The 12,216-nt window shown below is 39.3% G+C and overlaps 1 protein-coding gene across 11 annotated transcripts in view; it reads left to right on the forward strand.

The window, feature by feature from the left end:
- LOC114647890 (V-set domain containing T-cell activation inhibitor 1-like) overlaps positions 1-12,216 on the forward strand; it is an 88,066-nt gene that overhangs the window by 69,097 nt on the left and 6,753 nt on the right. For 9 of the 11 annotated variants that reach the window (XM_051924325.1, XM_051924327.1, XM_051924322.1 and 6 more), the window contains one exon: positions 2,404-2,673. The exons of 1 other annotated variant lie outside the window; for it this stretch is intronic. In XM_051924325.1, coding sequence (XP_051780285.1) covers positions 2,404-2,673 — 270 coding nt within the window. The remainder of the gene's footprint in view (positions 1-2,403; positions 2,674-12,216) is intronic. One more of the 11 variants, XM_051924324.1, reaches the window with a different exon arrangement.

The following is a 12,216-nucleotide window of genomic DNA, read 5'->3' on the forward strand; positions in this document are numbered from 1 at the left end:
CCTAAAATCTACCGATGTCATAGTTTTTTTAATGTCTATTTTTTCTCATCAAGGCATACCTGAAATCTTAGTCACAGCTAACAGACCACAGTTTCCTGGACTAGACTTTGCAAGATTTTTAGAAATATACGGGTTTAACTATGTGACTAGTAGCCCAAACTTTCCTCAAATTAATGGTGAAGCAGAGTGAGCAGTAAAAAACATTAAAAATCTACTGCAGAAAGCAAGTGATCCTTATTTAGCACAGCTTGCCTATAGAGCTACACCTCTACACAACAGGTACAGTCCTGCTCAACTGCTTATGGGAAGACAACTCCATATTACTTTACCCAATACTCCCACCTGTAGCGTAGCAATGGATTGTGCAGATTGTGCAAAGCACAAGGGGCTACGAGTTTAGGGAGGTCCACTCGAGGGCCATATAGATTAAAAAAAATTGAATAACTTAAATGACTTGCACAGTTCATTGCGTTATTAATTCAGCTTCAGTGACATGTTTGCACCATCGCCAGGCAAGTCCAATCCAATCCATGTTGATATTACGTATGCGGCAGTCCTGCAGTTTACATGAATTCAGATTTCAAGAGTTTGGAGGTTCGGAAGCACCACATGTCCTAGTCCGTCTTACAGAGAAGTGCACATTCGCAAATTTGGCGATCTCTGGCGTGTCATAACGGACGTGAACTGAAGAAGTTTTGAAGGATGTCACATGAATAGTATAATAGTATAGTATATATATAAATTAGTATCATAAATAATTGTTACTTTTGTACTTTGATTTGATGTCAACAGTTTTCGAAATTCGAACTCGTAAACGGTAAATCACAGCAATTCTGTTAAGCTATGGTCCCCATTAGTCGGCAAACACCGAATATTTGAACAATTACACGCTTTTTACACTCTTGCCATTTGATGTCAGTAGCAGCAAATCTGGCAAAAATTATAAGAGTGGTGCTGCTAAATGGAAGGTACTCCTGCAACAGGTATTGAAAAACGCTAAGCTTGACAAGATTTCTACCCTTCTCAAAACTGAGCAAGGGCCAGCGGTAGTGTTTCTTCTTTGAGAGCACGTCTCTCAGGGGTTTGTCTTTTTCTGCTAAGTGAGTAATAAATTTTCCAAGCTGGTTTAATATGTCCAGAAATTCCTTAGCTCACGGACATTAGAAGGCTTTTGCATTTTAAGCATAGAATCTCTTTTGCTTGGGTCTGGTTTAATCCTATCAACTGAGATTATATGACTTTGTTTTTTTTTTTTTTGTTCATTATTTCGCCTTATACAATTTCTTGTATTAGGAATTTGTTAGTTTTCGCATACCCCTTGGGGTCAGAGCGCAGGGTCAGCCATTGTACAGCGCCCCTGGAGCAATTACAGGTTAAGGGTCTTGCTCAAGGGCCCAGCAGAGTAGGATCTCTTTTGGCAGTGACGGGGATTCGAACCGGCAACCTTCGGGATACCAGCGCAGATCCTTAGCCTCAGAGCCACCACTCCGCCGACTTAAAACCTGCACCTCTTTTTTGTTCAAACTGCATTTTTCACTACTTAAAGTGATACGTGCTTTCTGGATTTTCTTTAATAACCCGTGCAGTCGTGCATCACAGTCTTCTTGTGTTTTCCCCAAATGAGCACATCGTCCATATGGCATGTGACTCCCTCCAGTGATGTCTGAGACCATGTGACTTTGAAAGTGCTCATGTGCAGAAGTAATGCCAAATGGAAGGCGATCAAAATAATACCTCCTAAAAGGGAGGTGTCAGGGAAATGTGGAAGAAATTTACCAGCACTCTCACAAGGTGATCTGTTTTCCCCGCATGTAATGGAAGCAATAAAACACAAGCAGGAAAAAGCATCAGTTAATGTACTTTATTATCTAACTCTTACAAGAGGGAACCTTTACAGGAACACAAGCAACTTATTAGCAAGTGTTAAAAGGGAGAGGTGCCTGCTGTGCTATATTTATATACTTAAATATAATAATAATCATAATAATAATCATAATATTACATTTCATGTTTATAACAGCTTTCCAATGCCCAAGATGCTTAAGGTACTTCATTGATTAGATCACAATTCCAAGGAATTCATTACATAATCAGAAAATCTTTAACATGATTGTTTACATCCACTTGCTAAAGGGACCTGGCAGAACATGATTAATAATATTCTTTGGATAATAATTTTCCTGTAAAGAACACAATACATATTTTATAGGAAGTGTATTTAACAGAATATCATTTAACAATTTTATTCTATCAACTTCCATACTTGTTTTTACTTTTGCAGGATTAGAGGGAGTCAAAGCCTGAATTGGCAGCCTGGGATGGGGTGTTATAAAGATTGTATATGATTTATATTAATTTTTAATGTGACTGACCACTTATTTAAATATTTTCTGCTTTTTACAGCATCTTCAACAACTTTAATTGTGCAGAATGAGGACAAGAATTTGACTGTTTCTTCTTCATACTGGTTCCCGGCTCCAGAAATTCTCTGGCTAGATGACAAAGGCCAAGACATTACTAACCATTCTTGTTACCATATTACAAACACTGCTGATGGTTTGTATCATATTACATCATGTTTTCATATCGGTAATGCTGACAAGATGGATTTTCTCATCTCTTGCATCAACCCTGTCAGTAAAAAGAACACATCAGTCGCCTACAGTTGCAAAGGTAATTTCCTTTAATGTTTAATAATCTATAGTGTGACCTTTTAATTCTGTTTGCAGCTTCTTCCTGTTTCCTGCTTTTATTTTTTGACTAGAATTGCTACTGCAATTGTAAAACAATATGTCATCCTCAAACCTAATTCAGAGTCACTGGGGCTAGAGCTTATCCAAGCAGAAACTAGCACTGGTGAAGAAGCCAATCCACCATAGGATCCAGTCACACACACACCCTATACTCATTCTGGGGCCAATCTGTAATCTCCAATCACCCTATTCACCTGGGGTCTCATGCATAATGCCGTGTGTAGAATTCACACTAAAACATGGCGTATGGACAAAAGTGGAAATGTGCGTATGCACAAAAAGGTTCAGATGCATAAAACCCTACATAAGCCAATTTCCATGCACTTCAACTCCATAAATCCCAGTCAGCATGAAATGTAACGCACGTGCCTGCAGCCCCACCCCGACTCCTCCCAGTATTATGAATATGCAAATCAATATAAATAGCAACTTACATTCATTGTTTTGTGAAAGGCAATGGCAAAAGCACAGGGAAAAAAAACTTAAGTGAATGTGAAATGGAGGTCCTGCTAAGTAAGCAAGGAAAAATGTATTTTAGGTGTCGCCTGTTTGCAAAATCAAAATGAAAAGTGCATACCCAAGGGGGGACGCTGCTGTGAGAATGTGCATGGCTTTATGCCAAGTTTAGTTTTCATACATCTCGAAGTGACTGTGGAAACAGGTGCACATAACATTTTTGTGCATATGCACCGTTTATACTTGAGTCTCCTTATCTTTGGGGATTTGGGAGAAAAAGTCACAGAAACACGTGGAGGACATTCATATTCTTAATGATATATAACTAAACAATACATTAATTAATTGGCACAAACCACAGAAATCTGAAGTACACTTTTAAAAATAAAGGTGCCAAAATGGCTCTTCAGAGCAATGCCACCAAAAGACCCAGCCACATGACGGTTCCAGATCCATAATCTTCTCCATACAGTAAATAACGGTAAATAGTTTTCTGAAATACCCATGGCTTGTCATTTTAAAGTTACTCTTTCTGAATAAAATAACACAGTTAAGCCCAGGTTTTGTTAATCTGTTACTGTATTTATAGGTAGGCTACCATACATTAAAGATTTCATGTTTTTTCCTACATATTAGGAAATTTTTTTAAACACAAAGAACTAACTCATATGAAAAGAACTCTTCCTACAATGAAAAGGTGATTTGACAAGCAATAGTTCTGTAAGGAAACCACACAAACCATTAAAGAACCCATCCATCCATCCATTATCCAACCCGCTATATCCTAACTACAGGGTCACTGGGGTCTGCTGGAGCCAATCCCAGCCAACACAGGGTGCAAGGCAGGAAACAACCCCGGGCAGGGCGCCAGTCCACTGCAGCCATTAAAGAACCAGGAGTTTATAAAAGTGTACCCAAAGGGCCAAGAAATCTCTGGAAAGTGGTGTGTGGCGCTCCTGACTTCTCTGCAAAGGGATGAAGGTCCAAGTCTTTCGAGCCCTGGTGCTTCCTGTCTTGCTATATGGTTGTGAGACATGGATGCTATCCAGTGACCTGAGATGAAGACTAGACTCCTTCAGTACAATACAATACAATATACTTTATTTTGTATAGCCCAAAATCACACAAGAAGTGCCGCAATGGGCTTTAACAGGCCCTGCCTCTTGACAGCCCCCCAGCCTTGACTCTCTAAGAAGTCAAGGAAAAACTCCCAAAAAAACCCTTGTAGGGAAAAAATGGAAGAAACCTTTGGAAAGGCAGTTCAAAAAGAGACCCCTTTCCAGGTTGGTTGGGCGTGCAGTGGGTGTGAAAAAGAAGGGGGTCAATACAATACAATCTACAGAACAGAACAAATCCTCAATACAGTATAAAAGTAAAAAATTTGCAAGTACAGAGCAGAATTTAACAGTAGATGATTTCACATAATATGATTTGGATTTGTTTAGAGTCCTAGAGACCTCATCCATCAAGCTGCCTCCCCCTTTTGGCCATTCCACAGCTGAAACACCACTCGGCCAGCCAATCCGATGAAAGGACCCTGATAACCCCACAATTCCTGCGATCCTCCATCAGGGATGACTTTACCTTAGGCAGGCAAAACAACTTGGCAAATGGGCCGTGATACCAAGTGCCACATTTGAGTACTGAGAAGAGAATTGGTGAGGGTTAGTAACAAATTATAACTATCATGTTACTTATGTTTTAGTGCTAATCACTAACAACAGAGATGCAGTCTGTACAGTTAATCAGCAGCTCTAGTCAGGATATGCTAAACTGAAGTAGTGAGTCTTCAGCCGGGATTTAAATGCTGAGACCGAAGAGGCATCTCTTATAGTAGCAGGCAGACCATTCCCAAAGTTTAGGGGCCCTGTAATTAAAAGCTCTACCTCCCACTGTTATTTTATTAATCCTTGGAGTCATAAGCAGACTGGCATCTTGAGATCTTAATGTGTGCTCTGGTTTGTAAGTCATGATAAGTTCATACAAGTAAGCCTGACCTTGGCCATTTAATGCTTTATATGTTAAAAGGAGGATTTTGAAATCTTCCCTAAACTTAACCGGGAGCCAATGTAAGGATTTAAGAACTGGAGCTACAGTATGTGTTCGTATTTTCTTGTTCTTGTAATAATTCTTGCAGCAGCATTTTGGATTAACTGGAGGCTGTATAAAGAACAGTTTGAATATCCGGTGAACACCGCATTGCAGTAGTCAATCCTACTAGAAATAAATACATGAATTAATTTCACATGATCCTGTTTATTTGGAAAGCGCCTTTATTTCCCAACATTTTTAAGATTAAAGAAACATGAGTTGGACAACTTTGTAATATGCGCTTTAAATGACATGCTAGACTCAAAGATAACTCCTAGATTGTGGGCTGATTCAGAAAAATTAATGGTGATTCCAAATGAGTTAAATGATGACAAAATATTGTTGTGATCAGCGTCATTCCCTCCAACAATTAACATCTCTGTTTTATCTGTGTTTAAAGACAAGTAGTTCTCATCCATCCACTCCTTTAATTCACTAACACAACTAATTAAAGACAACATTGGAGAAACTTCATTTGATCTAAAAGAAATGTATAACTGGGTGTCATCTGCATACGAGTGAAAATTAACATTATGATAAGAAGTTCATAAAGTCTGTACTGCTAATATCTGTTGGTTTTTTGCACTGTAGATCTGAAATCCCATTTGTTAATTTAGCCACTGTTCTAAACAGTACCCAAGGATTTTTATTATTGCTATCTATTATTGTAGAATAGTATTCTGAGCGAGCTTTAAAGAGAGCTTTTTTATATTTTTAACACTCTCTGTCCATGCAATTTGAAAGACATGTAGCTTTGTTGTTCTCCATCTGTGCTCAAGATTTCGACACTCTAATTTAAGAGCTCGAGTGTTTTCATTAAACCAGGGAGTACTGTGTCTCTTTGGAGAATCCTTGGGTACCGCTGGTTTGACTTTGTGTTGAGTGAGCAGTTGCTCACTGAGTCACGAATGAGGCACATTACCTGCATTGTGTGATAGAGTCAGTTATGGCACTACGGCAATGTGACATGGCCAAGGGGACGTCCACGTAACACCTGGCTGCGGCAGACAGATGGTCATTTTCAGAGGGTGGCACTGTACTGAGTATTTGCCTGGGGGTTGCCATCCAGGATGCCGAGCTGTTTCATCATGTGGTGGGTGAGGCAAACGCTATACCAGTGCATGCTCCCCAACCTGACCAGAACCTGACCTGTAGGGAAAACCCACACGGACACAAGGAGAACTCCAAGGGCAACATCCAGGTGGTTGTCCAAGGATCTGGACCAAGGATAATGAACCTCTGAAGCAGCAGTGCTAACCACTGCCTTTTTTTAAAATGGTTAAATGCTATATAGTATGTGGAATTTTTGTGTTCTTCCTGTGTCTGCATGAGTTTTCCACATAAATCCCAGGTTGGATGGCAATTCCATACTGATGCCCAGGTGAGCATGAGTGTGGTTATATGTGTGAGTGGGCTCTACAATAGACTGGCACCCTGTCCAAGGCTGCTTCTTGCATTGCCCAGCATTGCATTGTGGCTGGGATTGGCTCGGGTCAATAATAATTCTGAACTGATTAAGTGGGTTTCAGAATAACTATGACTTTGAATAAATCTGTTGTATTTTCAGCAGTGCAATATATTTACAACTGTATTTGAATTGAGTAATTTAATATGCAGTACAATTTAATATAATATAGTTGCATATCTGTACATTTTTAACAATACTGTGATAAAAAGAAGTTAGAAAAATACTTCATTATGTATATATAATATATATAATAGCAATGTATTGCCTAAAAGTCTTTAAAACATATGTAGGATCTTTTTAGATTATATTTAAAAAATAACTACACTTTTGTTCTATAGTATCATAATGCATTACAGACTAAGAGTAGTTTCATGCTGTAAGTTATTTAACAGCATTTACAATTTGTAGGATTGTCTAGTGTTAAGATGTCTGCAGTCTTTACTCTTCTGTTAACTACTGTTAACACATATGAGCTACAATGAAAGACAACAAAATACTAAATGTTTAATTCTGAGGCATAATTGCAACACTAGAAGCAACTCTGAATCACTGTCTACTCACTCAAAATATAAATAAAAATCAAAATTTTGTTCATTCACACTTTCATTATGACGAGTATCTGTTGTACTTTCAAGATGGAGTTTAAAAAAACAGCGCATCACAATAAAATACTGAACTGGCACTCAAAATATTAGGAAGATTAGAAAAGAAAATCTCTCTTTTATTACAGTTAAACTACAAGTGTACAGATAAATTACTACATTCCATTAAACTGTGCTGACTATTTAATTGATTCATTTATACTAACATCTACAATACTGTTTCAGAAACACTTCACTATGAGAATATATAGAATGTTTCCATTTATAAATAAAACCATTTTCACAGCAACATGACCCTCTGTGCTGTAAAATAACAATGGTTATGAGAAAATAAGCTTCAGTAGAACTTAACACAGACTGGTGGGACTGTAGAAGATTTCATGAATCTCTCTGTTTATTTATCCTGCTTTATCTAGTTTAAGGTCAATAGAGTCTGTTCAAGATGCATCAGATGCAGGATATGAAACAACCCTGGGATGGGACATCAGTCCATTGCAGAGCACAGACACATTAGATATAGTTGAACAATTTTGACAAGAATGGGCCATTCAGTCCAACAAAGCTTGCTGCTCCAATCCACTTAATTCCTCCAAAATAACATTGAATGGAGTTTTCAAGGTCCCTAAAGTTCTACTGTCCTTCACACTACTTGTGTCTATTGTTCTCTGTAAAAAGAAAATTTTAGATTAGATTAGATTAGAAAAAATAAAACTTTATTAATCCCAATAGGAGACTGAAATGCATACAGCAGAAGAAACATATAGAACAAGGATACAGACTCAAAGGACATGTGATACAGCCAATCAATCAATCAATTGATAAATAAATAAATAAACAAACAAACAAACAAACTTGACAAGTCCCTCGGGTGGAAGCGTTGAATTGCCTGACAGTAGTGGGCATAAAAGACCACCAGAGGTGCTTCTTAGCACACCTGTGGCTAAGAGTGCTCCAAGAAAGCACCTCCTGGATAAGATGGAGGGTACTTTTCATGATGGCATTCAATTTTGCTACCATCCTTTTTTCTACCACAGCTTCCAGTGTGTCTAGTGTTTGCCCTATGATGGCACAGGCTTTCCTGAAATGTTTGTTCCGGTATTGTGCTTCTTTTATGCTCAGGTTGTTTCCCCTGGAGACTGCAGTGTAAAACACTACACTGGCCACTATGGACTTTTAGAACATTTCCAGCAGCTTGCTACACACATCAAAGGCCTGAGTCTCCTTAGCAAGTCCAGTCTGCTCTGGCCCTTCTTATCCAGCGCCACTGTGTTGTCAGACCAGTCCAGTTTGTTGTTTATGTGAATCCCCAGGTACTTGTAGGTCTGTACCACTTCCATGTCCTCCTCTGAGTGGTGACTGGTCTCAGAGGCTTCTTGGCATGTTGTAAGTCCACCATCAGTTCTTTTGTTTTGATTATGTTTAGTTGAAGGTTGTTGTTCCTGCACACAAGACAAGTCCTTCATGACTTTCCTGTACTCTGACTCATCTCCATTATTAATGCAACCTATAATGGACGAGTCATCTGAAAATTTCTGTAGATGGCAAGCACTGATGTTCTGCTGGAAGCCTATTGTGTAGAGAGTAAACAGGGAGAGGAACAAGAGGTGCTCCATTATTACACACCACCATTTCTGACACACAGTCCCTCAGCCTCATAAACTGCTGTCCGTTGGTAGTCCATGATCCAGGAGATTGTGGGAACATCAAGATTCAAAGCCTTGATCTTTTTCAATAGTTGATGAAGTGGAATGGTGTTAAAAGCCCTGGAAAAGTCAAAGAATCTTATCCTGACTGGTGTACTGGCTTTGTCCAAGTTGGAGTAGTCTCTGTGAAACATGTAGATGAGAGCAACTTTCACATCTATATGTGCCTGATAAGCATAAGCAAACTGTAGATGACGCAGATGTTCTGAAAACAGGGGCCATAGTTGTTTTAAGACCAGACTGTCAAAGGTCTTCATGATGTATAAAGTAAGAGCAACTAGTCTGAAGTCCTTGGGATCACTGGAATGCCCTTTCTTTGGCACTATGACCACACAGCATGCTTTTTCACAGCTGGAGAACCTTCTACAAATTCAGGAAAAGGGAGAACAGGTGCTGAAGGAACCTACAGAACTGGCTGAAACATGTTTTCAGTACCTTTTGGCTGATTCCATCCATCCCTGAAGCCTTGTTTAAGCAGAGTTTTGCCAGCTCTCTCTTCACTTGATCAGCAGAGACACATGGTCCGGGAAGTCACGAGGAGCTGGAGACCACAGGTGTGATGTCATTGTAGGGGAAGATCATGCAGGGTGCAGATTGCAGTTGGGATTCTAGGACCTCATCAGCTCACTCACAGAGGCTAGCAGTGTTGTGGGGGCTGTACTGTCAAAAATCTGTTGAAGAATTCCATTGGTTCAGTTCATTAGCTCTGTTCTTGTTCCCTTCCTCTGTATGTTTAACAGCCTGTTTGTACCCAGTAATATTCCTTTCCACAATTCTTTCATGTTGTTTTGTTGTAACTTGTGCTCCTTACAGAGCTGCTTCTTATTGTTTGTGTGAAATGTAACCTTAACAATTTTCCAACTGTGCCACTGTGTTCTTACTGAGCTCATTTTAAACTAACAGTCACGATCCACTGGACTAATTTCTTTCATAATTTAAAAAGCTTTAATTATGTTACTTCTTATTTTTGTTTTGCTTAAACTGGAAAGGTCCAACTCTGTAAACCTTTCTTCATAAGTCCTTACTTAGTTCTGGAAGCAGTCAAGTTCATCTTCTCTGGACTTTTTCTAGCACTGCTATAGACATTTTTGTACACTAGAGATCAAAACTTCATTACCTTGTCATTGTGGAGTAGTCTGTTTATGTAGGTTATATGCATTGGAAAGAAATTGGATTACCTGCATGGACATGAAGAGAATATGCAAACTCCAGTAATTAGCATAATTTGTAGTCCCCAGAAAAATTGCTCACCTCCATGGAAGTTTTAACATTTAATTGTTATACAGCATTGAATCAGAGTGGGTTTAATTTGGCATTCTTGACATTGAACAACAGAAAAAGACTCTTAATGTCCAAGTGAAAACTGATTTCTGTAAAGTAGTCTAAATGAATTAAAATATAAAACACAAAATAATTGCTTGGATTGATATGACATACCTAAATCCTCAGTGGTGGAGTCAATTGGGTTCAGAAGTCACAGAATTAGTCCAATGGCGATCACATGCCCCGGGGGTTTCAATGAATTGTAGTTTAAATGCTCGTGTAGCTGGAAGGTTCAACATGTGGTGTGTCAGTATGGTGGTCTAGCCTACACAATGATGACAACAGAACACTCCAAGCAAATCCATGAAAACAGGATTGAAAAGCACAAGTCAGGGAATGGAAACAAGAATACAGTATATCCATCCATCTATCCATGATCCAACCCGCTATAGTCACGGGGGTCTGCCGTAGCCAATCCCAGCCAACACAGGGTGCAAGGCAGGAAACAAACCCCGGGCATGGCGCCAGCACACCACAGGGCACACACACTAGGGACAATTTAGGATCACCAATGCACCTAACCTGCATGTCTTTGGACTGTGGGAGGAAACCCACGCAGACACGGGGAGAACATGCAAACTCCACACAGGGAGGATCCAGGAAGTGGACCCAGGTCTCCTAACTGCTAGGCAGTAGCGCTACCCACCGCACCACCGTGCCGCCCTACAGTATATCCAATTTTCTGAATATCTTTGGAGTCCAGTTAAATCAGTCATTATGAAATAGAAAGAGTATAGTAGAGCAAATCTGCAGACAGCAGGCCATCCAAAATAATGGAGTGATTGTCCAAGAACAACACAAGTGAGTGAGGCTGCCAAGAGGCCTATGAGAACTCTAAAGGAGGTACAAGCTACAGATGATCCAGATTGGAGATTCTGTTTAGACAACAACTCTGCCAGAGTTCTTCACCAGTTGCAGGTTAGTGGCAGAGTGGAAAAGGGAAAATGACACACATGACATCTCAGCTTGTGATTTCCAGAAGGTACATGGGAGACTCTGACATCAGCTGAAAGAAGGTTCTGTGGTCTGATGAGACCAAAATTGAGCTTTATGGCCATCAGAGTAAGTGACATGCTTGAACACTGCATAATAACAAAAACATCATACCCATTGTGGACTATGGAGGTGCCAACATCAGGCTGTGGAGATGTAGGCTCTTGAAGACTTGTGGGGATAAAATGAATGCAACAAAACACAGGAAATTCTGTAAGACAACCTAATGCAGTGGAAGAAACGTGTCTTACTAGAATATTTCTTTTCCAGGAAGACAACAACCCCAAGCTTAAAGCCAAACCTTCACAGGAATTTCAAAATATCAATGTTCTTGTCCAGGGGGCTATTCCACGAAGCTTGCTTCATGAATAAGCCTCTCTTAAATTGAAATGCTGGGCTTACCTGAGCCAGTTTCACTTTCATTAAAGAGGATTAGGGCAAGTCTCGTTTACCTACTGAGGCAACTAAGGGTCATGTCTTAGGCTGGTCCATAGCAGGCTAAATGTGAAGGACTGAGAGTTCATGAAGTTTCCATTTGATGAGCAGGTTATTATTTTTTTTTTCTTCTTTTATAATAGAGCTCATCTAATGTTGCAGAATTCTAGCTTAAAATAAAATTACATGTAAATGAAATAATAAAACATTATAACCTAAAGTATCCATTGAAAATGAGTCACATATAAACTATTTCCTTCATTACCACCTTGTTTGTCAATAAGAGGGTTTTTTAGTATATAAAATGTTGCAGCATTCTTACACGATTATTTACATTAATATGATGTTTGTTGCAAAGTGGAAAAACACTGAAAGCTCTACTGGTTATTGAA

The sequence above is a fragment of the Erpetoichthys calabaricus genome, chromosome 3 (genome assembly GCF_900747795.2).
Source record: "Erpetoichthys calabaricus chromosome 3, fErpCal1.3, whole genome shotgun sequence".
Lineage (NCBI taxonomy): Eukaryota > Metazoa > Chordata > Cladistia > Polypteriformes > Polypteridae > Erpetoichthys > Erpetoichthys calabaricus.